The sequence below is a fragment of the Patagioenas fasciata genome, chromosome 5 (assembly GCF_037038585.1).
Source record: "Patagioenas fasciata isolate bPatFas1 chromosome 5, bPatFas1.hap1, whole genome shotgun sequence".
In the NCBI taxonomy this organism is placed as follows: domain Eukaryota; kingdom Metazoa; phylum Chordata; class Aves; order Columbiformes; family Columbidae; genus Patagioenas; species Patagioenas fasciata.
In genome coordinates this window covers 64,730,161-64,756,565 of record NC_092524.1, presented here as the reverse complement: position 1 = coordinate 64,756,565, position 26,405 = coordinate 64,730,161, and the positions used below count along the sequence as shown (strand labels likewise).

At 42.7% G+C, this 26,405-nt stretch overlaps 1 protein-coding gene across 2 annotated transcripts in view; it reads left to right on the top strand.

Moving 5' to 3' along the window:
- Nucleotides 1–3,136: 3,136 nt before the first annotated feature.
- HIF1A (hypoxia inducible factor 1 subunit alpha) overlaps nt 3,137–26,405 on the top strand; it is a 34,107-nt gene continuing 10,838 nt past the window's right edge. For both annotated transcript variants that reach the window (XR_011739455.1, XM_065838078.2), the window contains exons 1-9: nt 3,137–3,354; nt 18,098–18,288; nt 19,231–19,376; nt 19,478–19,562; nt 22,263–22,375; nt 23,251–23,453; nt 24,841–24,947; nt 25,088–25,235; nt 26,106–26,326. Coding sequence is in view for 1 of the 2 variants with exons in the window: in XM_065838078.2 (XP_065694150.1) it covers nt 3,320–3,354; nt 18,098–18,288; nt 19,231–19,376; nt 19,478–19,562; nt 22,263–22,375; nt 23,251–23,453; nt 24,841–24,947; nt 25,088–25,235; nt 26,106–26,326 (1,249 nt within the window). In the remaining variant the exon portion in view is untranslated. The remainder of the gene's footprint in view (nt 3,355–18,097; nt 18,289–19,230; nt 19,377–19,477; nt 19,563–22,262; nt 22,376–23,250; nt 23,454–24,840; nt 24,948–25,087; nt 25,236–26,105; nt 26,327–26,405) is intronic.

Here is a 26,405-nt window from a genome sequence, read left to right as displayed (position 1 = left end):
GCTTAGGGTAAGCATGTCTGGCATGAGAGAAATGTGTCTGGTAAGGAGACCACAACACTTACTCACAGTTCCTCAGCCAGTTCATGCTGGGAAGTCTGACATCTTTCAACAATTAACTTGAGCAGTGTTAGTAATTTGTATACTGAGATTTGTCTACAGTGTCTTTTATTCAGGGATTTCTAACACATCTCGAGCTCTTGTGCCTGAACGATTTAAAAAGGTCAGAACGTAGCAAGAGAACTCTCAATGAGGAACCATTTTGATGTGTTGCACAGTATGTGAATTTGGATAATGGTAATAAAGGTGCCCAAGTGGCTCCTAAGGTTTCAAAGCTTATGGGCACCAAAATTGTCATTGAAAGGACTGACAGCTGTAGGATGGAAAATAAGAGCCCGCTGGGAAGAGTAAGGTGGGTTCTGTAGCATTGCAGCTGGGCAGTACATGGTCTTGAACATGTTGGTGCTACTTGGTCTTTAAATGGGGTGTGAGCACCAAAATTGCAGTTGAAATGAGGCTTTCAGTTCTGAGTGTGGCAAGCTCACCAGGAACCACTTCATCCCCACGCTCAGATTAGAGAAGCTGCAATGGCTGCTTCGAGCTGCACCCGCCTCCTCCAAGGCACGGGAAATACCTCTGGTGGCACCACTTCGCTATCGAAACTCCCCTGACGTGTTCCCTGTGGCAGAGGCTCTGACGGAGAAGGTGGCACTGAGCTCCGTATGTCATTTCTGCACCTGCCAGGAGATCCCCCCATTTCACTGGGGAAATTCCTTAGGGGCTGTTAGGGTGAACCTGTGACTTTATTAAAATAGGGCATGGCTGCCACACACGAGTGAATTTGTTCCTATGTTTAAACTGCCTGTACCTCATTTTGAAAGATGAAGTTGTCCGTGAGCTCTTGTGTGGCATTTCTTGGGACTTATGCAAGAGACCTGAGTTTGAGTCTTGCTTTGATTATTTCTTTTCTTGAGGCTCCAGTGAGCACAGAACAACAGAAATATCAGTAATCCACAGCCACAGGCTATCATGTTGTCACATCTCATAAGCTAAGTAAAGCTGGGCTTTGTCAGCATTTGGATGAGAAACCTTAAAGGAATAAAAGGAGTCTACAGCACCTCTGCCTCTTCTGCATATCTGACTGTTGTGAGCAGAAGCAGTTCATGTCATACAGAAACTCCTTGTGGTTTCTATTGAATGTCATGGTCACTGATTTTCTTCAAAATTTAAAAACACAACACCCACCGTTGTATGCAAAAATGACTGTTGATACTTGGAAGTTCTGAACCCACCGCGGATGTGTCAGGAAGGTGCAGTACTGAAACGACATCCCTTTGCCCCACAGGTGTTTCTTACAACATCACGTGCACACAGCAGCACAAGGATGTTACTTCTGCCTGTCAAAGATGCTTTTTTTTTTAGGGTATCATCATTACCTCCGAGCTGTGAATGGAGTAGTCTCGTGAGGTTCAGCTCCACATGATCACTTCAAGTCCTTGCTGGATGAAGCCTACAAGACGTGAAGGAACCTCTGAGCTCTGTGGGGTCCCACCACATGGAGCTGTATCCTTCCTCCTCCCACAGCACTCAGACACGCGTAACTAAGGGTACATAGATAGACCACTGTGGAGCCTTTAATTTTAAATGCGTGGGCTTTTCACCTGATTTTCCTTCCTCTGTGACTCCACAGTTGTGGCCTGGCTCCTGGTAAGGAAGACCTTATTGCATCTTTCCCGTACTTAAAAGGGGCTTATAAGAAAGATGGGGACAGACTTTTAAGCAGGGCCTGTTGCAGTAGGACAAAGGGGTGATGGTTTTAAAGTAAAGGAGGTGAGATTCAGACCGGAAAAGAGGAAGAAATTTTTGACACTGAGGGTGGTGAGAGCCTGGCCCAGGTTGGCCAGAGAGGTGGCGGATGAACCATCCCTGGAGACATCCCAGGCCAGGCTGGACGGGGCTCTGAGCAACCTGAGCTGGTGAAGATGTCCGTGCTCATGGCAGGGGTGGGCACTGGATGAGCTTTGAAGGTCCCTTCCAACCCAAACCATTCTGTGATTCTGAGATCCAAGGGACCGCTTGTGAGCGTCTGCATGACCATGCCTATGCCAGGCCTGCCGGTTAGGCCTGGGCTGGTATAGGTCTCATCATCTGTACAGCTGTTCATGATGAACCCCCCAGGGTCAGCCAAGGTTTGTAGGAGACCCCGGGGCCTCCAGGTGACCCCGCTCACACTGGCAGGAGATCGGTCCCCCGGCCCCGGGGCGGCTGCTCTATGGCGCCCCCTGGCTGCGGCGGGTGGCGATGGGGCAGCGCGGGGCAACACCGCCGCGGGGCCGCGCCGGTCCTAGCGCCGCCCGCCGCCTCCGGAGCACGGCAAGAGACCGGGACGTTGCCCCCCCGCGCCCCGGCGGAGACCGCAGCGCTACGGGCAGGGACCCCGCGTCCCGCCGGACCGAACAGGGGCTGGGCAGGCGGGGTTCGGGCCTGCCCGGGTGGGAGGAAAGGCAGCGGGGGAGCGGTGCCTCCACGCAGCCCCCGTCCAACCTCCCGGCTCTGCCTTTAGGCGTTGGGGTTTTCGAAGTTGTAAGACTTGCTCGAAATGTGCTTAATTATCTGTGCGTTATCCTTCTGGCCCGCCCGGCGATGCTGTTGCCTGTTTCCTTTAATTAATGGGAGGTTTTGAACTCTTTAACTGGAAATGTCTTGGCTTTAGGACTACGAAACCTTTGGGAAAGAGGAGTGGAGAATAGGAAAAAAAAAGTTCCTTAGGAAAAAACCAATAATAAAAATACGCGATATGTTCATAAATGTGAGAGCTCTGGGGGGTGGCGGTCTCATTTTTGGCGATTTTTTTAACTATCAGCCCCGGCGCTGCTTGGCGAGATACCAGGGCACCCCGGCTCCGGCGAGCCCCCCGCCGCTGCCCGCTCCCCGGGGTGGCCGGTTCGGCGCCCGGTGCCGGCGGTCCCGCCCCGCACACAGCGCCACACGTGAGGCGCCGGCCCCCTCCCAGCTGAGCGCTCAGCTGACCCCGCCGGCCGAGGGGCTGGGCCGCGCCGCCGCTCCTCACTGGCGCAGCGCGGGGCCCGGGCCGGCCGCGCCCGCCCCCGCCTCCTCCTCCGCGCCCAGCCCCGCGCCGCCCACCGCCGCCGCTGCGCCCTTCGCCGCCCGCACCTCCCCGCAGCCTGCCCCGATGCTCTGAGCCCGCGCGGCCCCAGACCCGGCCCCTTCCCGGCCGCGCCGCCATCTCCCCGCGCCGGCCATTGGAACCGCCCGCCTCGCATCCAGGGAGCCGGCGGGAGGAGTGAGCCAGCCCGCCGCCATGGAGAGCCCCGGCGGCGTCACCGACAAGAAGAGGTACCGCCGGCCGACACCGCGCCCTCCCGAGTTGCCCGCCCGCGGCACCGGGGCTCGGCCCGCGCCGGCAGCGCGCTGCCCGCCCCCCCGCTCACCGCCCGGCCTGGGGGCCGCCTCCCCCCCGACGCCGGGGCTGCCGTCCCCCGGGCACCCCCGCGCTTTGTTACCGCCGCCCTCTCCCTGTCCTCCGTGTCCCCGCTTCCCTCCCCGCGCTCCCCCAGCCCGCGGAGCGCTTCGCTCTTTCATTCCGCCTCCTCCTCCCCGCCGTCCACGTCGCCATTTTGTCGGCGGGGGGAGCGGGCGGGCGCTCCGCCGCTGGGGGCCTCCGTGTGGCGCGGCGCCTCTCTCTGCCGCGGCGGGAGCTGTCCCGCCGGCCCGGCGCGGCTGTCGGGTCCGCGGGTGGGAGATCCCGGCGTGTTTTCCCCCCTTGGGGTCTGTGTGGGCCCCGCTCCCTCAGCCGGGGCTCCCGGGCGGCCTGCGCGCCGAAAGCGAGACAAACGGGGCGGGCCGCGGGGTGTCCGTGAGGGGAACCCGGGCCGGGGGGAAGCGGTGCCGGGGTGAGATCTGCGCGGCCGCGGGCGGGGAGCGACCCGGGGGCTGCCTTTTGCTTCTGAAAATGAACGGGTAGGAATTGATTGTGCGTTATTCCAGGCGGCCACCGAGCCTGTGGTGTTAAGGTTTTTTTTTTTGTGTGTGCTGAAAAAGACCGGTTTGGAATCTGGAAATATTAAGCTTAAAAAAGAACCCAACCCAAACAAACAGCAAACCCACGCGAGATGGGGAGCGGTGGGGGGCGGCTGGGCAACGTGAGTTGAGGAGTATGAATAATTCACTCAGGGATTGTTACCTCAAATTAGGAGGGGGAAATAAAAGCCTTAAAAGCCTTTGTTAGCTGGTGAAGTTAGGGAATTTGAGTATTTGGGTGACCAGATTTCTGCGTTTGTGCCCCACCGGCGCGCTTTGTGGAGGGATTAATTGCTGTAATCGCCATCTGCAGAAGACGCCGTTTGTTTATATTGATATCGATACCTTTTTCTTTTTCTTCTTTTTTTTTTTTTTTTTAAATATGGGTTTTCTTCGCTCTCGTATCAAAGGGTCATCTGAGTAGGTTAAACACAATGAGTGTTAAAGCTCATAAGTCGTGTTGGAAAGGAGACTGGCCCGCTTTTTAAAATGGATGGTGAGCTTTGTGCTGAGCTGGGAGCGCACAGTGCTGGGCTTGTGAACAGGGAGCCCTTCACCTCTAGGACAGTCTCACCTCGGGGATGATGTGGCGTTGTTATGGGGCAGGAGGTGAGGTGGGAGAGAAGCAGCTCTTAGTCGAATGAAATCCGTACAGTGGGGGCACCTGGGGGTGGTACTGGTTCCCTCACCTTTGTTTTTTCTCCTCAAAGCTAAGAGCTATTGAGAAGCCTGGGAGAAAATGTTGCAGCAGAAATGATTGTTCTGAGCTTTGCTCTGCTGCCCTAATTTAGTAGCAGGTTTACAAAGGGGTTTTGAGACTTGAGTTGTTCTCTTGCCTTTTTTTTTTTTTTTTTTTTTGTAATTTTTATTACCCTTTGTTATTTTTTACTTACCATTCTGTCCCACTTGGGTACTTCATTTTTTTTTGCAATTTCCTTATCCTGGATGTAATCTACTTTCTTCAGAATGTAAGAATCAGTATGCAAACCTTATCCTTCCTTCCTAAAGGCAGGGCTTAAGAAAGAGAATTTGTTGTTTTTTTGTTTCCTGTAGACAGAGTTCAAAGTTAGGAACGTTTCCTATAAAAACAGTGAGGAATATTCAGATTACTTCTGTTGTAGGGCACGTTTTAATGGAAAACATAAAGCTGTGTCTGGGGGCTGTCAATGTGCAGTTGAGCAAAGATGGCTAAGTAAAAAGGGAAGGATATGAACTCACCGGAGAACTTATTGAAAATCTCAAGTGTTTCTCAAGAGCCTGCGTTGTTTTAGAAGGGTTTAGGTTTGATGGTGTCCACGTTTAGAATAACTTTAAGGGAGAAGACTTTCCAGTCCTGCTCTTTGATGATAAAAGTTTGGCTGATGGTATAAATAGTGCACCTCAATTTTGGCATGTGTTAAGATCCTTTTATTCCTTGTCCCTCCCTGTGCTTGAATTTGGGTAATGCTTAGCTCTTGATAGTTAAAGTGAAGCTTGTTGTTTTGCTTAATTATGTGCTGTGAGATGCAGAAATTATGGAATTTGACTGTGTATCTCAGTCTTACATGAGTGAAATTAAGTTGTAATAGTAACTGGAAGTGTGGATTTATTTACTGTTTTGTTGAATCCATTCTTTGATGTAGTCTTGAGCTGCTCCTATACATACAGGGGCCACGATTCCGTATGAAACCAAGTACCAGCAACCTGATTAGATGTGGAGTTATTTGGGTTTTAGCTGTTCTTTGGTAGTTGTACCATTTTCATGTGCTCCTGGGTTTTCCCCCATATGGTACAAGGAGCAAGTTTATCTTGGTGCATCCAGTGGGTAAAGCACTATTTTTGGGAGCTTTGTCTGCTTATTGACTTAAACTGCATTCAAATTCAAGGCTTTTGTTGAGAAGTACGCTGATTTTTCTGCATATTCTTTTAACAGCAGATGGCTGATGCTGTCAAAACTTTACCTTGGCCTGTGGTGTGACACTTTGCTATTAGCAGAGTTATTCTTGCACCATTTTTAGTAAATGAGCCATCTAGGGTTACTGGTTACTTTAGTAGTGGCTTGCAGCTGGTAGAAGCACTAAAAAAATGAATCTTGCATTGTTTTAAGACATTACTTGTAGCATAAAATGTATATTTTAATGGTATGGGTGCTGGAAAAAAAAGAGAAATGGAAGGATTTTTCAAAAGTGATTTCTCAAGTTCTCAGTCTGAGTCTTAAAATGGTATAACCAGTGGAATTTAACATCCTGACTTGAGTGCCTTGGAGGAAAACTGAAGCTTTTCAGTTTTTCAGAGTTGGGACTTGAAACTTAAAGTCTAGTATCTAAGGGGATGATCTGAAAGACCTGGGTTTTGCTCCTGGTTCTCAGCCACTGAGATCCAGCCTCAGAACCTGTTGGAGAAGCGCAGGTCCTGTGTGAGGTCTTTAGGACTGTACGTGCCATCGCTTTTTATCTGTGAATTTCTCTCAATGCTGGTGGAACTGAGCCACCATTACTAGAGTTGAAAGTGAGTACAAAACCCTTTTGTATATGCTCGAACTGTACTTCCCTGCGTGTTGTAAGATGAGGAGAAATCTTTCAGTAAATCTCCTGTAGAGTCTCCCCACAGGTGTGGGGAGGGCAGAGTGGTTTCTGGCTTACAGAACGGTGGGTTTATTGCTTTCTGGATTTTTCTGGATTGTTTGCCTTGCCATAGGGCTTGCGTTCTGGTAGTGTCCGTGTTGTCTGTTCTTTTCTATTTCCTCAAACATGAACCAGTTTTGAATTCCTTCAGTAAAAGTGATCAGAAACTACTTGCCAGTGCCCACAAAAGATGAAGGCAACAGCATCGTGCTACCACCCTTCCTCATTGTTATCAAGGCCCTGAAAATAAGGGAAGAATAGCTGTGAAGGATTTGCCTACTGCAGATATTTTGCATAATTTTGCTCTGCTGGTGCTTTGATTTCCTTTTATTGGTGAAGGGCTGAGTGTTTGGCAGTATGTTGATAGAAGCAGCAGGAGAGTTTTCTGGTTTACATTTACAGTGATGCTTGCTTTGCCCTTTTAAAACAGTGTCTTTCTTCAGTCTGCAGTCAGGGTCTCTTGGTTGGTGTGCTTGGAATGCCAGCAACTGGCCCACACTTAGTGGGGAGAGGTCTAGTGTGGACTTGATCAGATGGCCCAGGTTGTCAGGTGGTCTATAAGTTTTTATTTGAAGTACTTTCAAGCTTTTCTAGCAACTGTGCCTTCTGAATAAATGTTTTTCCTTTCTGGGGTCTCTGGAGGCACATCCTGGACCATTTTTGTGAGGGGGAGAATGAATGTAGCTTCATACAGTTTTCGGCAATTTAAATCTGGCAATTAAGTCAACTATTGGTTTAAAGGGGGAGGTGTGGATAATCCATTTTATTCCCTCTTTTAATTGCCAGCCCCATTTTCTGGTTAGTTTCTCGCTTCTCAGAAAAGTCCATCAAGGGCTTATTTAGGTTCAGCTAAGGTCACGCTAAAGTATGTCCTGTGTAAGCCTGGAGAAGCTGAGCAGCATGGTTGCATGCTGCGTTTTTACTGCCACTAGAAGAGAGACCGGAGAAGACCATTCTGCTATCATGTGTAAGGCTTCAATCAGCGATGCAACAGCAAGTATTTACGTATGGGCACTTGCTTCCCCCGTCTGCATATCGTGAAAGCAACGTAGACCTTTGTTCCTCCCTATCATTGAACTATAATGCACGGAGTTTATAAGACTGTTTCCAGGACTCTGATTGCTGATGGTGAAGGAAGGAAAGAAAGAAAAAAATCAATAAATGTTAATAACACTAGCAAATGTCAGCAGTGTTGCGGTGTAAGCCCAAACTCTTCTGAGGTTCCGAAGGGTGCACATGTTCGCTTTGGTGGCTTCTGACCTGAAAGCCTTGAAGACTCTTGCTGAGCCTATGTAACACGGTGGATTCTTGTCTGTATTCATGCTGTTCAACAGTAGTATTGCACCAATTTATATTAGAAGGCTGGATTTCAAGTAGGATTGTGTGAAATTTTTGGTGTTAAAGGACAGAAACTGCTGATTTTTTGAGTTTTTTTTTTTTTTTTTCTTTTTTTGTATTCCAAGAAGAGGATTTGGCAGTAGTTCTCCACTTATTCTTGAAAAGCTTGGTATTACGATATGCCAACAGAATAATTCTTGTGTGATTGTAGAGTACACATTGTTAAGTAAACCCAGGGGGAAGTCCCATGGTGGTTTATGAGAGAATCTAGATTTTCCTGATGATACTGCTCTTTCAAGGAGATGCAAATACTGATCCAATTACAATATGCATTCTTTAAGAAAACAAACAGCTTCAAAACAAAAACAAATCTCAAAAGAACCCCAGTGAGGAGGTGCAGTAACCCATTTCTAGCAAGGTGATGTCCAAAAGGAAGGAATGTTCCAGATTACAAGTCATCAGCTCAAATGCTGCTTTTATCTTCACATACACAGTTATACAGGCAGGTGTTTACATGCCTCAAAAAAACCACCTTGGTAATGCATGGAAAGAACTTGGACCTTAATCATCTTTTCATGTTATAACAGCCCTTTCTCTTTTGAATTTGAGAAAGTTTGAGCATTTTCATCCTCTCTTGAGAAACCTCCTTTGTATTAGAGCAAGTGGAAGAGTATGCAGGAGAATCTGAGTTTTCCACTGAGAACTACCCCAAAATGGGAGACGCTTGGGGGTTTTATGACATTGGGAACTACAGAAATGACCCAGGAGGGAAGGTGAGCCTTTTTACTTAAGCTACTGACTGAAAATTCAGGAAGATACAGGTTTCCAAATTACCATTGGATATGATGGCTGTTAAGGTCTTCCTCTGTTGAGATTTCTACTTAGCTGAGAATAGAAGTCTCTGAAGATTAAGTTCCTAAATTATTAGAAACATGAAATCAGGTGAATACCTGCCAGCATATATATTTTTTTTTAAATACAGTTTATGTAGGTGACGAACACTTCAGGGTTCTTTGATGTGGAGCCATAGCCTCAGTTGATGTAAATTAGTACAGGTTCATTGAAGCTGCGCCTGTTCATACCAGCCTGGGGGTTTGGTCTGGGGTCTCAGAGTAATTGCATCAATAAAGAGGAGCTTCATCCTATGCATAATCTGTCATTTCTTTCTGCTGAAGCCTGTTAATAGTGGGACTTGCACAAAAATATAGCCTTTTAAAATGCTGATATATTTTAGTGGCAGGACGTCTGAAATGGCTCTGCTGGCCCTGAAGAACTGGTGCTTCAAGAAGATCCATTAGCAGTTCCTTGAAGATATTCAATACATAATAAACTTTGTGTGTGTTAGGAGAGACACCGTGCAGCTTCTGTTTAATTTGGTGTGGTGTGAATGAATGCTTGTTAAGCATTTCGAGGAAAAATGTTACAACAGATCTTGTACCTCGATACATTAAAACAGAGCCTGAAGTTCAAGTGAAGCATTGAGGAAGCTGAACTGTGGTATCATATTTACAACAGTGGAAGGTTTTACCACGTAACTTATTTAATATCCTTTTCAACTCAATTTGTAATAATTCTTGGAAGTGTTACCTGGAAAAGATGACTGATTTTGTTTATCAGAATGAGTCGTTTCACCGTTGTCAATCCTAAACCAAACCAGATTGGTGTTACTTCATGAAAATTCCTGCATTTCAAGAAGCAGAAGAATTTTATGCTAGTGCTCCCATTTTTGTGAAGTTATTTCACGCTGCTCAGAAGTGAGAATAATAAACGTTACACTGGAGAGTTACTAGAGGTTTCCCTCATGTTTGCCTTGTGCTCACACCTATTGCAAGAGATGGGAATGTGCTCCAAGGAACACAAAACTTATACACATCAAATATAAAAACTGCATCCTCTACTAGCTAAGCTAAAGAAATGAGAAAGGACTTTGTCTTTGCATCCTATTGAATTTACTGGATGTTGAGCTGACATTGGAGGAGGCTTTTTGTCTATTCTAAGCATTTTTCTTGGCTCCAGTCGGGGAACGTGAGGTGAAGGGATGAGAACTTGAATGGCAGCAGTGAGGGAAAATACCCGGTCTCCAGTCTGGAAAACCTGAATGCAATGACATAAAATAAATTGCATATTTTAAAGCCATGATTTAGACTAAAATTAATTACATTATGAAGAGTCTGCATTTGTTTGGAGACAGACCAGTTAATAGCTAAAATGTTAACTGAGAGACTGACTTTTTGGCATCTTTTTTTGTGAGCTTGGTAGAAGCAAAAGCAGGAGGGCTGAAGGGAGGGGAGCACTTAGTGGCTAGTTCTGTCAAACCCATGGCCAGATATCTCTTGAATAGCTGTGTTTTTTCAGTAATAATAAACACATTTTAACCACCATGTCTCTTTCATCCTGAAGGGCACAGCTAATTAAAAGGAAAAAAAAAAAAAAAAGCTGTGTTCTAGGAAAAATCCAAATAACCAATTTGAAAAAGAATACAATTTTTGTTACAACCAACCACTGTGTGCCATGGGGTTATTTTAAAACAGTAAATTACTGTGTAAAAGTAAAATATCAATGGGTTGCGTTGTAGCGAGACACAGCAAGATCACTTCACTGTGTTCTGAATTAGAAATACTAATTTTAGAAGCTTTTACCTTCTTACTCACACTTTCTAAGTGGGGAGGTAGTTGGGGTTTCAGGTCAGCTCAAGGCCGAATCCAGGTGATGGATAATCTCGGCGGTGCGGTCCTGTGCTGGCTTCAGGAGTTCCAGGCTTGGCTGCCGGCTCTTTATGTGCCATAATTTACTTGTTTTTAAAATACCTGTTTATATAGACTTCATGGTCTCGAAAGTAAGACTTTGTAAGTTAAGGCACAGCCCAGCACGGGGGCTCTTTGCATTACTTCTCCCCACTATCGTTTTGCAAACAGCAACGAGTTTTGGTTTTTGCTCCGAATGTTGCGCTGCTGTAGGTGATTCAGTCTGAACTGCTTGTTTGCTCTCTTAATTTGTGAGGGGTGTTTTTTCAGTTAGGGGTTATTTTTGTTGTTGATCAAGTTTTGGTAAATGTCTGTAACTACTCTCATGTGAAGAAAATAGTTTTAAATTGCTTTGTCAGAAGGTAATGTACGAAGGAATGAATTTTCATAGTTTACATACAGAGGTATTGTCTTTGTGTTTGGTTATTATGCTAGTTTCTCCAGTTAAATCTTTCTTTAAATCTTTGTTACTGTAAGGAATTTCTGATTTCTTTTCCTGCATTGAATTACTGGGCTGTAATGTTCATTAATTCATAATGAGCAAGACTTTCTTCTAGCAGATCACATGCTTCTGATTACACATGAGATTCTTGTGTGTAGGCTTTTTGTTTGGTTGGGTTTTTCCCCACAAAATCTTTCTACACAGACTGTAAAATAAGGATAATCAGTAAATAAAATTGGTCATAATGGTAAAAGCGATATTACTTAAAAAGAAAATTATGTCAGAAGAAGAAGAGGCAAAGCTGTAGCCCAGAACTCGTTGTGAACTGGTAGCTAAGATAGATTGCACTAATTCTGTCATGCAGCAATAGGAGGAAGCGGCACCCCCTTCATGGATTTGGAAAAAGTAAAATTTGTGGAGAATTTGCAGATAACTGCAGTTCCCAGAAAGCCTGCCTGTTGAACTGAGAATTGAGGCTTTGCAGTAAGTGTTTCAGTGCAGTCTGAAGTGCTTTTTTCCTTCCATCAGGACCTCCTGGTCACCTCCGATGTGTAGCCTGGGAAGCTGGCACATGAGGTGAAGCTGCTCCTCTGGCCCCTTTCCTCCTCGCCCCATTGCCTGCCTTTTTGGGTGTTTAAATAGCAAAGATTGGGGCTTCCTTGCTAGACCAGCTGCAATGCACCCAGGTGCCCCTTGCTCACAACCTGTTTTATCATTCGCCTGCTGAGAGATGAACAGCCCAAGCTGCTGTGTCTCGGCTGCTGCTCAGACCAGACCAATACGATACTGCTGGGCTGGGAGGTGAGAGGGAATGGGGCTTTTGGGGCTGTCTGCAGCGCTGGGTGATGTTTTGTGCTGATCTGTCCCAGGGCTTCATAGCGTTAGCACTGCGGCTCTGTGACTTCCAGCTGAAGTTGATCAACTCAAATTAAAAAGTATTTTTGAAGAGATAAGCGGACTAATTGGCATATTCTCTGTCTATGCTAGGTGGACAAAGAGGAGATTTTGATTTTGCAGCATATATTTTTTTTTCTTTTTAGGAATACTTGCATCATTAACTCACTGTATATTTAAATAAGTAGATTATAATTATAAACTCATTTTTTGTATAAAGTAGTCTTTAGGGAGTTGAGCTATACTGTTTTAGTTTCTCTGTGGTAAGGGCTGGGCTCGCCTGGGACTTCTTTCCATGGAAGAATAATTTAGTAAGTATTGCGGCTAGCAGCTCTGGATAAAATAAAGATCTAGCAAGCAGTGGAGAAAATTGAACGGCTGCGTATTCAGCACAATAGAGCTGTTGTAATACGCTGTTTGGCATCTGCATCTTTTAAGTGAGTTTGTGTCTAGTTGGTGATTTACTGGCTGGGATGTGCTGTTGTGTCGTAGGCGAGAGCGGTCGGCACAGACCTGCCCGGATTGAGCTCTTGAGATGGTCTCCGTGAACACAACTGGTTGCACTGGTGTAGTGATACCTGCCTTGGGCTGTTCTGCTGGGCTACGGCTGCAAAGCGTAGGAAGGGATTGCGTCTCTGTCCTGTCCAGCTGTGCTGGCAGAGGCAACTGGTTTAGCTGCACAGGAAGAGATGACCAAGTTGTGTACCAGCTGCAGGAACGAATTCAAGCTTAAAAGCTAAATATGAGGCCATTTCCAGGTCTACTTTTTAAGTTTTAGTACTATCATGATGACATATACTGCTAGTGTATTATTTTGTTGTAACAGCTGGATCTTGTCCTTTTGGTTTTGCGTATTGAAGAAAAATTGAAGCTCTGTTTTAGCAGTTACAGTCTGTGTGACTCCATTTCCAAGCCAGGTATTTCCAGTACTAATTTTACAGTCTCGAGAGAGGTTGTATGTAACATGGAGGTATTGTGTATGCAGTCTTGTACTGGCAAATGATGGGAACTGGTGTCCAAGATAAACTATTTAAAGTTCAATAATGAGATGTTATCAGATTTGAGGCTCAGTATTCATTTGGATAGTATTGCTTACACATGGTGCGCTTCTGTGAAACTGTTTAAAAACAGATACTGTGATAAATACAAAGCAAATTGATTGTAGGAGACAATTATAAAGAGAAAAATGTGAATTGCTATAAGAAGATGCTTATTTTCTTAAAATTTGCTCAAAACCTGGATCAAGAAAGATGAGCCTCGATTAGTGAATACATGCACAATAGCTGTTTTTCATGGGAATAGAAAACATGTCGAGGGAGAAATCTACCTGATCAGAGAAACAGTAAGAGTGTGAGTAAGGCTAGAAAATAGATAACAGCAGTAAAGCAACATACAGGAGAAAGCCCACCCTGATTACTTGTGTTAATATAATAATGTGTACACAATGTAAAATTTTCCTTGACATTGGGTGGTGATTTAAGAAGCAGGGAGACGAAGTTGAAATGCTACATATCTTAAGATCTGTCCATTGACCATTTTTAATCTAGTTAGTAATTTTTAATTGAAATTTATCGGTTACAGATGGCATTTTCCAGGGTTCTTTTTGGTCTTGTTTTTGCTTACTTACCACCAGTAACTAAGTTGGGCTTACATGTGACCACTGGTCAGTATTACACTTGAGGAGATGAAAACTGTGGGCTGTATATTGAATGTTTGATGGAGAATCACTTGTAGAAATGTGCTCTGGCGAACAGAGGGGTCTCTGGGGTGGCAGGGGGAACAGTTCCTTGTCTGGGAGATGTTCTGACCCATAGTGACAGGAATTGCACCTTCTGGTACAGAGGCCATGTTAACATCTGTAACTGGTGCACATGGGACTGCTGGTGGGGTGTTCTGGTCTGAAAGGCTGTTGGGCCAATTTTTGCTGTAAAACTTTGCTTGTATTTACCTTGCAATTTTTTAAAAGCCTTTTTTGCTTTGAGGCAGTGAGTGAGAGCCTGGGTAATATCCTCCAGCTGAGCTTGCGGTTCAGCTGCAGTGAATCTTGGTTGTAAAATGTCTTTTTGCTCTGGGTTTCTAGCTCAGATGTCTTTTGGAACTTAGATGTTTATTGAGCTATTGCATGTGAACCTCTTTTAGATATAAAACGTGCTAGGTATTGGGTTTAAAACTCATTTAAGCACTGCTTTCTGTAAGCTGTGGTGCGTAACCTGCTTTGGATTGCTCTTTGCTTCTGTATTCCGGTGGCAGAAATACAAAATGGAAATGAATGTCTGGGACTGAAGTTGTTCAGGAAACACCAGACCTGAAAACACATGCAATTTCCCGTCCTTCACCGGCATTTCTAATATTTTCATTGCACATATAATCCCCTTTTCAGCTGATATATTCTTCGGGGTCTTCAGGTGTTTTTCTTTCATGCGAGACTGAGAGCAAAAGGTTGCAATACAGCTCTCAAGTCTGGTGGTTATTTTAAATGGAGCTCAGATTCCTCTTGTCTCTGCAGAGTAGGTATTTCTGTTGTGAAGACTGTGACTTTTACACATGGACACTTCTGAAAATCCCTCTTAAATTATATGGCTTATTGAAACTGGTTTTGTGCCAGTTGCCATCTCAGTGTTTAAAGTCCTCTTTCTTGAGCTCACTTTTTTTTCCTACCCTGTTTCCCTGAAAATAAGACCTACCCTGAAAGTAAGCCCTAGCATGATTTTTCAAGAATTTTGAGCATGCTCGAAATACAAGCCCTACTCCAAAAATAAGCCCTAGTTACAGTTCATTTAAAAAAAAAAGCCAATTTAAATAGTGTTGAGGCAGCTATGCATGTAAAAAGTTAAGCACCTTTTGGAGCAAAAATTGTATAAGAAACGGGGTAGTTGAGAGCTCACTTAAGAAATACATTTTCTTTATAGGAGTTGAACATCCTTTAATTGACTACAAAGAAATGTGTGGGCAGGTACACACAGTGATTGTGTCCTTTTCCATTTACTGTGTGTACCTGAAGTAACAAAGCTTAAACTAGTTGCAACAGTAAAGGATTTTTTGTTTTTCCTTTTTTTTATTATTTGGTGACATCCCTTGTTGAGGCAACTCTGACTTCATAATTAAACCTCATTTGTGAAAGACGTTTTCCCTATTAATTTGATCTATTAAAGAAACGCTCTTTGAAGCTGGTGGTTAATCTTCCTATTTAAATGGCTGGGTTTTACTCAGATTGGTTACAGCTTAGTTTTAAACAGCTCCTAAAAATAGCAAACTGTTGTGCTGTACAGTTTAAATATCTATCTATAGTAGGAACCTCTCTAAAAAGGAAACTTGTAGTAAGAGGCAGAGGAGGGGACTTTGCCGCTGATGCTGTTGGTACCACCGTTGCACTTGAGTTTTGCCCATCACGAAGTCAGGCAGCACTTGCTTCTCTTACTCCAGGATTAATTTTTAACAGAAGCTCTATGAGCTTGATTTGAGCAGCGTTTCAGTCGGTAATTAATAATTCAGTGGTTGTGAGGAGGTTTGGCTGTTTGTGTTGAAGTTTGCTGCTAAGCATGCTAAAACCAGGCAAAAATCTAGAAAGTGGCTGGAATATTTTCCTGAACATTAAAAGCTTTCAGAAAGGAAATACAGGGGAGAGGGCTGAAATCGCAACTTGTGTGGTTAGCGTCTATTTTCATCTCTTGCTTGAAAACTTAAAGGGCACAGCATTATTGCCAAAGCTTGGGGTTTTTAACTGGAGTGTCTGTAGCTGAAAAGGAATCTGTGACAAAACTGCAGGCATCTGGGCAGATAGAAACCAATTACTTCCAGTAATTCCCCCTTTGAGTTTCTGTAAGAGCAAAATTCTGCAAGTGAAGGGATCTTGAATGAGTAGCTAACAAAGAAAAATCAAAGGTATAAAGGTGAATCTGTCTAAGGCAACGTAATTCCTTGTTTTACCTTTGCCAGTAAAATCTGTGGTCCAAGGGGGACAAAGGGAATCCAGATGGTTTTTCACCTCCACCCTTTGTTTTCCACCAAGAGAAAAGGTACTTGAGGCCTGTCTTCAGCAAGAAATGTTTAATCAATCAGATTATATAGCTAAAGGTTGTTTTTAAAGGTCAGACTTGTCATAATGGCTATTTTGGATATACCTGGATGTCAGGAGCCTCACACTTCTTGCACCAAGTTATCCATGACTAGATGAGGAACATCTGTTGTCACAGGGAAGTGATCAGATATTTTAGGCTACCCTTGTAAGGAACACGAGCTTATATTCACAGAAACCAATACAACTATTGCATGTGCAGAAATTTTTACTACTATAATACCCATATGTTAGTTTTCAGAATATATTATTATTATGTTGATTTATTAATGTTTCTCATTACATAGAAATAGTATTTCTGTGATTTAGTAGCCTGATTTTGCCACCAAAGGAGAAAATGTAATCCTATTCTTAGCTCTTATAAAATGATTCTGATAATCAAGCTTCTAGCGCTTCCTTCTGCGGGCAGTGGCAGAGGCGGGGGGTGGGGGGATGGATGGGGATGCTGCAGTTTCATTAAGTTGGAAAAACTGAAGGTGATCACAGAAGGAGTTCTGATGGCTTACCTCATCTTTATCAGAGCTTATTAAACATACTTCATGCTTCAAGGCTTCCAAAAGTCAGTCATAATAGTATTGTTGCTTGCATGTTTCTGCACAAACTAGGTGTTTGGCTATTGTGGGTAGCACATCAGGTAAAGAACTGAAAAATGCGTTCCTTTGGGTGTGTGTTTGTCTGTGTACTTTCAATCTGGTTCGTTATTTCCCAGGCAATATCAGCTTGTGAATAGCTCTCCTCTGTTATTTGTGATACCTCTCACAAGATGTGTGCTCATTAAAAAGTGATTTTGCACAGATCCGCAGACTTAGCGATGTGAATTTGGCAGGGGCAGTACATAACTTTTAAGTTTAGAGAAATTTGAAAAGATAATTCTTAAACAGTTGCTGGTAAATAATGCAGTAGCTTACTTTCTGTCTTTTTCAACTAGTGACACTAAACATCTTTATGATAACATTAAAAGGTATGGAACTTTGAATTACAAAAAAGTGTTTATAGGCATATGCTTATCTTGCAATTTTCACGAAAGTCAATGGAAGGGGATCTTACAGATTATGCAGCTGCTTTTTTATCTCAGGTGTATGCAAAATGAAGATAGGGTGCCTTTAGGAGACATAAACGTATATTAAAAAAAAATGGACAGTAATACTTTGGTATTGTGTGTTCAAAAATAAAAACAGATTTAACTGCAGTGGCGTAATTTCCTCGGGGAGCACAGCAGCACTGAGTTCTTTTTCAAATGTAAGATTGACTTGGAGCTCCCACCTCAAAATACATAGTTTACAACTCATGTGACAGATGTATGAGACAAACGCGAACTGGTGTGGGTACTGTCAGAGGGAGAATTATCCATGTTGCGGACTGATGGAGGGTTTTGGTTGTTTCTGTGTTTGCTTTTTGTGAGCTGACCTTTAATTTGTGTGTCCTGCGGGCGGGGAGTCTGACAGAGGTGATGGAAGGAGAATGAGGCTGGAGTTTTTACAGCTGGAGTTTTCCATTATTGAGGAGACTATGGGGAGGCTACAATGGAGCTGGGAAAAGGGACTTTTTGGATCGCTTGAAAAGCAGGACGCCTCATACTATATCGATAGCCTTGCTTATCTGACCTATTAAGTGGGCTCTGAAAGGATGGTAAAAGGGAAGAACTTGGAGAGTGTATATGATACTACTGGATGGAGCATTGAGATGGACTGAAGGGGTTAGGAAAGAGGAAGGAAACAGGATTTGGAGGCTAGAGAGGCAGCAGCCAAGGTATGAGATAAGGATATCTGGAGCGATTCTGAGTACGTAGATGTCTGTTTGAAGAAATTATCTTGTTGGAAGACTTCGTTTGAATTTAGTCCTGGCAGAGCCCAACCACAGCAGAACTCTATACACAGAATTTCATTTACACTTTCAATTTCCTATTTCATTTACATTTTCAATTTCCTGTTTCCTATATTAACCCCGAACTTTGTTTGTATAGGATTAGCTCGGAACGTAGAAAAGAGAAGTCAAGAGATGCAGCGCGGTGCCGCCGGAGCAAGGAATCGGAAGTGTTCTATGAGCTTGCTCATCAGCTGCCCCTGCCCCACACGGTGAGCGCACACCTGGACAAGGCGTCCATCATGAGACTGACCATCAGCTACTTGCGCATGAGGAAGCTCCTAGATGCTGGTAAGCAAATAACGCAGCAGACTCTGAAAAGAGGCTGGAGGTGAACTGAGGAAGAAGCTATCTCATGAAACTATCAGCAGTTAAAAATAAATACATTAATAATTGTCCTTTTTGTGGAAAGGCCTTACAGTAGAAATAGGCTGTTCCTGATGGCACGGGGAAAATGGTCACTGTTCAATAGACTTGTTTTTCCCTTTCTGTTCTGATGATCTTGGTTGGTTTATCCCAGTCGTGCTGCCATTTTCAGTCTCAATTATTTGATACTTGCCCCAAAGCTAATTTATGTCGTTCAGCCCTCTTTTTTTCCCCTAGAGTTGGTTGCTCCTGCTGTACTTTGCTAAACTCTAGGTGGTCGGTGTAAGGCTGGCTTACCTAAATATAGGTGTTTCTCCTTAATAAACTGCAAGAAATTGTTTTGTAGTTGTATTCCACTGAAGGTGAAGTTAGCTGAGGATATATCCATTTCTCTGCAGCTACACCTACACATAAAATTACAGGACGACTTAGCTTATGAGCCAGTATGTGTATAGCGTGCCATAGGTGCTGTACTGGTTGTCTGTACTCATGCATGCCTAGCTAGGCTGTATGGAGGAGTAACTTTGATAGCCATACTCTGAAATGTTCCCTAGGAAGCCTCTGAGAAAAGTTTATAAGGCCTTTTTGAGATAAATGGTAGTTTTTTTGCTATGTAGACTTTTTCTTGAAGGTGGAAAGTCTGTTTATGCATAAAAGCACAGAGATTTAACCCCACTCTGATTTTCTGTGGTTTGTAATACCATTGCTTGAGCTTGAAGAATTCAATTGATCACTTACCTCAGTGAATTACGCTGGTTTTGAAGAGCCCTGCAAGATTGGCTCCTGTCAGACTGGTGCCAGAATTCATTCCTGATGGTAAAGTGAAGAATGATGTTTCCTTGAACTAAAATGTGTGGCTGCTTGTAGGTGAGCTGGAGACAGAAGCCAAAATGGAGAAGGAACTGAACTGTTTCTACTTGAAAGCTCTTGATGGATTTGTCATGGTTCTGTCTGAAGATGGGGACATGATTTACATGTCTGAAAACGTGAACAAGTGTATGGGACTCACTCAGGTGAAGTACTGACGTTTCCTAAGACTGTTTCAAATCTGTAAAATTTGTTAAGTTTTTCTATATGTAAGGTTAGACACCTATATGCCCCTTATTTTTTGCAGTTTGAGCTGACGGGGCACAGCGTATTTGATTTCACTCATCCATGTGACCATGAGGAGCTGAGAGAAATGCTTACACACAGAAATGGTGAGAAGAAATTAAAATTGATTGAATTTACTGATGGATAATTCCTGTTGGCATTAGCACAGTTGGCTGTCTGCCAGAAAAAGAGAACAAACTAATACGTTTTTCTGCTTAAATCTCCAAATAAACCTTGTGCAGAGATACTAACAACAGAAATAACCAGAATGTTTTGGCAATATCCTAACTGTAGGAGAGATTCATTAGTACTTCATTAGTACTCTTTTATCTGAAACAAAATTAATGACTAAAACGGAGTTATTGAGGGTGGAAAGAATTAGCGTGCCTACAGGAATAAAATTAGAGGTAGGCTGAATGAGAATGATATTAAGCAATTGCCATAGAAGGATAGAGAGACGTTAAATTGGTGCATTTGTCTTGGTCTGGCCTTGCCTTTAAGCAACAACTTAAAAGCAAATGCTTTCTTCAGAAATCTGCGGTGGTATACTTAAGACAAGAAAGATACTATATTTAGGACAGCGTAAAACTTAACCAGGGAGTACTTGAACAGTCCCATAAAGTGCTTTAGGATGGATGCTTCTCTGCACCTTTTAACTGGTGCATGAAATTGGTATCTTTTCAAATTTGACTGTTCTTCATCCGAGGGAGTAGAACACTGTGTTAACCTATTCTCTATGCTTTCAAATTTAACAAATGCCCAGGAATTACTGCTTTTATGCCTTCTAAAGGTTTGCTAATGACTATAAAGACTTGGCAGTATTTGTGCCTCAAAACAACTCAGTTGTTAGAAGTCTAAAATCCAGGCTCTCTTAATTCCCGTTCCAGCAAACAAGGGTTATATGGACTCTGAATCTAGATAGTGATAAATTACCAAGCCTGACCTCAGCTTTCACGTAACACTGTAAATCAGAGGTCTAATGTTGTTCTATTCAATTCAGTGGAAGAGACCTGATAAAATATCTTGATGCTAAGGGCCCGACTTTGATTTTGTAAGCGTTTTCTAGACTTGTCTGCCCTTAGTATTGATATATGTTTCCAAGGCTAGATTAGAACCCCCGGCTTTGGAATAAAGCATCCTGGGGGGTGTGGGGAAACAACTGCAATAAGGCAGTGTAAAAAATGGTCTTGTTGCAAAAGCTTATTCTTAAAAATGTCATATTTACTGAGTTTCATGCAAACCAACTCTAGTGTGTCTAAATTGACCAGACTGGAGGAAGATGTCTGGAAAGCATTATTACAAAATCTGTTTCGCAAATGAAGTTGGCAGACAAAAGTCTAAATTACAGTAATAATAGCACTTTTTTATATTTATTAGGATTCCCAGGTTGCATTGTACTGCAGTTCTTACATCAGTGGAATTATTCTGCTTTTGAATTGAGTGTTAAGCACTCCCCTTTGGGATTGTACAGGTGCAAACAAATACAAATGTGACTGGCAGAAGCTGAACTGCGTTCTGTCTTTACGAAGTTGCTTTTTAAGCTTTGAAAGCTGGCGATTTAAAAAATAATATCCAGTGCTGAATCAGCCTTGAGAAAGTTGCTCCATCTCTTACGGTTGCTTCTCAAGGCAGAGCCTTAAGCATCAGGAGTTGGTACCAATAATGTGTGATCTTTAACTATGAATTTCTAGACTGGTTTAACTCTTTTAAAAACATACTGAAATAAGTTTGGGCTGCTTCTCTGAACCCTGCTGTGTTTATTTTATTTTTTATTTTTCCCACCCCCCTCCTTTATTGAGGATATTTTGATGTGGCATAAAGCAGGCTTGTCCCTGTTAGTCTGTGGCTCTTTTAGAAGCGCTAGACAGGGTGGCATAGGGGGCCTACCGTTTTTCTAATGAATTTTGTCAATCTCATAGCTGCAGCGCAAGCCATTTCGTAGCTGTGATTTGCTCCTCGCTCCTTTGTGTTTCCTGGCAAACTGGCTCTTCCAGTGCTCCTTGTCCGAGGTGCTTTTATTTCCTCCCTCCATGCCCAGCGAGCCGCTCGCAGCTCTCCCGATAGGATCAGTTTGCATCTTCTCTGCCCAGAATAGCCTCGCTAGCAATCGACTCGGAAAGTTCTCCCCTCTAAAGGCAAAACTTAACTAAAAGCTTGCGGTTAGCAAATAGGGCTAAAAAATTAGTGCTGTTAATTTGTATTAGGATTTCTTGACTTCAGTTTTTTTTCCACGAATGCTAATAATACGTTTAAAAACTTGGTCCCTGGTTGCTCTAAGAGAACAAGTCACTGTGGGAATATTTGGATGCCTGTAAACAGCAGAGCTGTTAATTCTGAATTTAAAACCTGAAAAAATATTGCTGTCCTGAAGAGCTACAAGCCCCAAGCGTATGTGATTTGAACCTCTCTGCAGTGAGCTACCGATGCATTTTGGTGGAAACCAACTCAACAGTAGTTCTCGCTCAGCATAGGCTTTGTTGTCTTCTGACACAATCTTTATATATATTAAATTTTCAATCACTGTTTTCTCCCCACCCCTTTTTCCTGAAATTCGTGAGTGTAGAGTTGGCTGCAAATAAAGTACTGATGGTAAGACATTGAAGTATCATTTTTTGCCTACCTCACAGTAAAACTCATTCTGAAAAGTGTTACTCTTGAAAGCACTGTTAGCTTTATCAATCTTTTTAATTTATTTTAGGGGGTTTTCCCCTAGTCTTTAGAGTTCTGTAAGGTGTTGGGTTTTTTTAAATGCCTTTGGAAGATGATCCAAGAGCTTAAGAATTGGTTTTACTATTTGCTTTTGCTAGGTCCTGTGAAAAAGGGCAAAGAGCAAAACACGGAGCGCAGCTTTTTTCTCAGAATGAAGTGTACACTGACTAGCAGGGGACGAACAGTGAATATAAAGTCTGCTACGTGGAAGGTAACTAATGCCAAGGAATATTTATGTAGGCTGGCAGCTGCTTCTTCAGATGTCATAACTCGCCACATTTCAACATTTTTACTTCATGTAACGAGCTTGATTTTCATTAAGTACTTAGCTAATTTAATGATTGTGCTTCAATATGCTGAATTTTAATGCTGAACACATCACAGGGGTAACTGAAACAATGTTTTTAAATTAGCTTTTCAAAAGTCTTTTAATGAATTCTCCATTTTAAATTAGAGGTCATTTACATATTGGAAATGAAAACTTACTGAAGATGTTTGCGTAAAGCCTTCTCCTCTGGGAAAAAAATACTTGACACCACTTATGCTGATACCTGATTCCTTTTGATGTGACCCTGTAAATGTGACAGTCGAGGTCTCTCGGAAGGACTTCAATACTGTTCTTTCTGCAGCCGCTGGCTGTCCCTTTGGTAACAGTTGGAACAAAAAGAGCCCACTAACTTTCTGCAGCGAATGCATTTTCTCCTCTGGACAATAAGTAACCTTTTACTGTAGCAAGTGGTGTTCCAGCTCACAGTTCTCTTTTATAACTCAAATTTAGTTACTCTGGATCAAACAACTTTTCTTCTTTGCTGCTGTCTGTGAACAATTTCTACTTCAGAATGGTTAAAAAAAAAACCAACAAAAGGAAACCACAAAATGCAAAACTTGTGTTTTGAAGAATACATTTGATCTCTAAGATCACTTCTGCAGCAGATCTGAAGTGGAGGTTGCTGCTGTTACCATAACTTTGAAATTGAAATAGTAAGATACCTCCTGCTGAGGAAATGGAATGTGGAAATGGGAATACAGTAGTGTTGTCTGACAGACAAGACCCTGATCTCTCTTTAAAATATACCTTTCCCATAGGTACTCCACTGCACTGGACATATCCGTGTGTACGACACGTGCGGTAATCAAACTCACTGTGGCTACAAAAAGCCTCCCATGACGTGTCTGGTGTTGATCTGTGAACCTATTCCTCATCCGTCAAACATTGAGGTCCCCTTGGACAGTAAAACGTTCCTCAGTCGTCACAGTCTTGATATGAAATTTTCCTATTGTGATGAAAGGTAATATATATATTTTTATATATATATATATAATATAATTAATTCACTTGAAGGATTTGCAGGGATTGTACACCTTGGCTAATGTTGGCCTTGTACCTTTACAGAGTCTTACTTGTTAACTTGATTATTGCCTGGATGCTTTGGCTTTTACGAGCTGATCAGCATATCGTATTTGAAAGACAGATTTTTTGAATCTAAGGAGGCTGCAGGGTTCTTACTTTGGAATAAATCCTTCGCCTACAGTTAACTACCTGCTCAAACTGGTCTTTAGTGTAGTGGCAGTGGTTAAATGGAAATGAGAAGATTCTTTTAGACCCTGAAAAAACAGGAAGGATTTTAGTTTTGTTAAAGATGGTGGCGCATTTTGAGGACTTCAGAGAGTGTGTGTGTAATACTTGTCAGATGAGTTTCATTGCTACCACTTCCCCCCTCTCCCTTCCTCAGGAGATCAGTGTTTGCTTTCTCCAGTCCAAAATAACCTCCAAAACTTCAGCTGTATTTTTGATGTGACCCATCTGCTGTTCCAAATGAAATGTTGTGTTCCGGTACAAATCATGCATATAGTCAAATACATGAGACTGCTCTTGCTATGCTTCAGAACCTTAGCTTGACAAATTTGAAAAACAAGTGAAGGAAATTATTGACCTGAGGTTTTTGGTTTGTGTTCTTTTGTTCAAGTGGGTATTATTTGCTCCTGCCCGCTCAGAGTTTAGTTTTCCTTATAACAAAAATGAACTTCTAATTACTTGCTGCGGTTTAGATGCAAAGAGATGCTAGTGCAGGTCATTTTCTGTCCTCTGCAGTAACTTCGTATTTCTAGGACTGATGGTGTCCCATAAAAAGTACTTATTTGGTCACATTCTGCATGTAGAATAGGGCAAAATGAAGGCATTCCGCTGGTTAGCATTGCCCTCTAGGGGCTGAAGAAAATACTGTTTTCTTTAAAAGCTGGCTGTGATTGACAGCAGGAAGAATAAATCTGATTCCTAATTTATTTCAGGTGCAGGTTTAAAACCGTTGAAGCATGTCTCTGTTATTTTATTGAATTCTCATATTTGCCTAAGCTGGATTTTCTAGTCTGTAAGTAGCTGGTCTACCTTTCAGGAAAAAAAAACCTCTGGAAAGCAGGGATTTACATAATCCTGCCTACCACAGGACATGATTTATACAAATTCAATGAGAAGTAAAATCATCTGCCTGCTGATATTTCTCTCTTAAAGAAGCATAAAAAATAGTAATTTATTTCTAAATGAAAACTCCAAGTAAACCCAAATTGCTGCTAGTGTGTATGGAAGTGAGACCTGGGATGTCCAAGCATCCCAGTGCTCTGGTATTTGTGCTCCTCCTTGCCTGCTTTTACTTAACAATTTTTCCCTTTGTTTTAAAGAATTACAGAGTTGATGGGGTATGAGCCAGAGGAACTCCTGGGTCGCTCTATCTACGAGTATTATCATGCGCTGGACTCTGATCATCTGACCAAAACACACCACGACAGTAAGTGGAAAAACCCTCTGACTACAAGAGATGAGATACAGCTTTAAATTGCAGATAGGAATCTGAAGTGAATATTCCTCTTAAACGGTTTCATTTTATTTTCTGCCTGGAATTAAAGCTGGTGTGCTTTCTGCTTTCAGTGTTCACAAAAGGGCAGGTGACAACAGGGCAGTACAGAATGCTTGCGAAACAAGGTGGCTACGTTTGGGTTGAAACTCAAGCGACTGTTATCTACAACACTAAGAATTCTCAGCCGCAGTGCATAGTGTGTGTAAATTATGTGTTGAGGTAAGTTGAGTGAACATCACTATTCTTTGTCATCGTTTTTATTGAATACGAATTCAGATACTGATGGAGCTCTCTGTCTCTTCAACTGAGTATGTGGTCCTGTGTTAAATACATTATGTTACTATTTTTCCTACCAGTGAAATTTTTGCTTAGAATGCTGCCAATCCTAGGATTAGGGATTGTACTTGAAAACAAACCACTTTTTTGATCTAGTGGTGTCAGTGGGAAGGTCTCTTACTGCAAATGAGTGTAGGGCCAATCTCTTCTGGACTGTTGTGATGGAAGCACTTGAGAATTTGTGTGTGTTCTGGACAACTCCTTAACCTTTGTCTACAGTCTGGAGCAGTTAATTTCACTAATAACTTTTAGTCATGGAGTCAAAGCAGCCAAAATGGTGTCTTTCTTAAGCCCATTTATCTTTTTCTTCTTTAGAATTCCTCCTTTAATTGAAAGCTTCAACTGAAGGCAGAGTTGATGACTTTTTCTGTAGAATAGTCTTGCAGTTGTTTCAGAACTTTGGCAAATGTACCAGTGTCAATCTGTCAACATATTGTACATTTGTTTAAAACGAAGAAAAGTGTTTTAGGAAATATCTAACATTTTATCTTTACCTTCAGAAAAGCATGTGTGTTTTTGTTGCTTTTTTGATGGCACCACAGTTAGTGCTTGCTTTATCTATTACATTTGAGGAAAGAATGAGGGGAAAAAAAAAAAAGCTGAAAGCTCCTATCTGGGTAATTTTGTGGTATGTGGGGTTCTTTGTGTGTTGTGGTGTGTGTGTGTTTGTTTCTTCCAACTTAGAAAACTGTTAAGCCTGAGTTTATTCCTTTTAGCTGTTCTTTAACAGTAATTTCCCTCTTTGTCTGACAGTGGAATTGTTCAGAAGGACTTAATTTTTTCCCTGGGACAAACTGAGTGTATGCTGAAACCAGTGGAGTCTCCTGATATGAAAATGACCAAAATATTCAGCAAAGATGATCTGGATGATACCAACAGCCTTTTTGAAAAACTTAAGCAGGAACCAGATGCTTTAACTGTGCTGGCCCCAGCTGCTGGAGACACAATTATCTCTCTAGATTTCAGCAGTAATGGTGGGTGTGTGTTTAATTTGGAGAGCATGCTAATTAGTAAAGTTAGTATTTTACAGTAAACTTTGAAACATCACCTCCC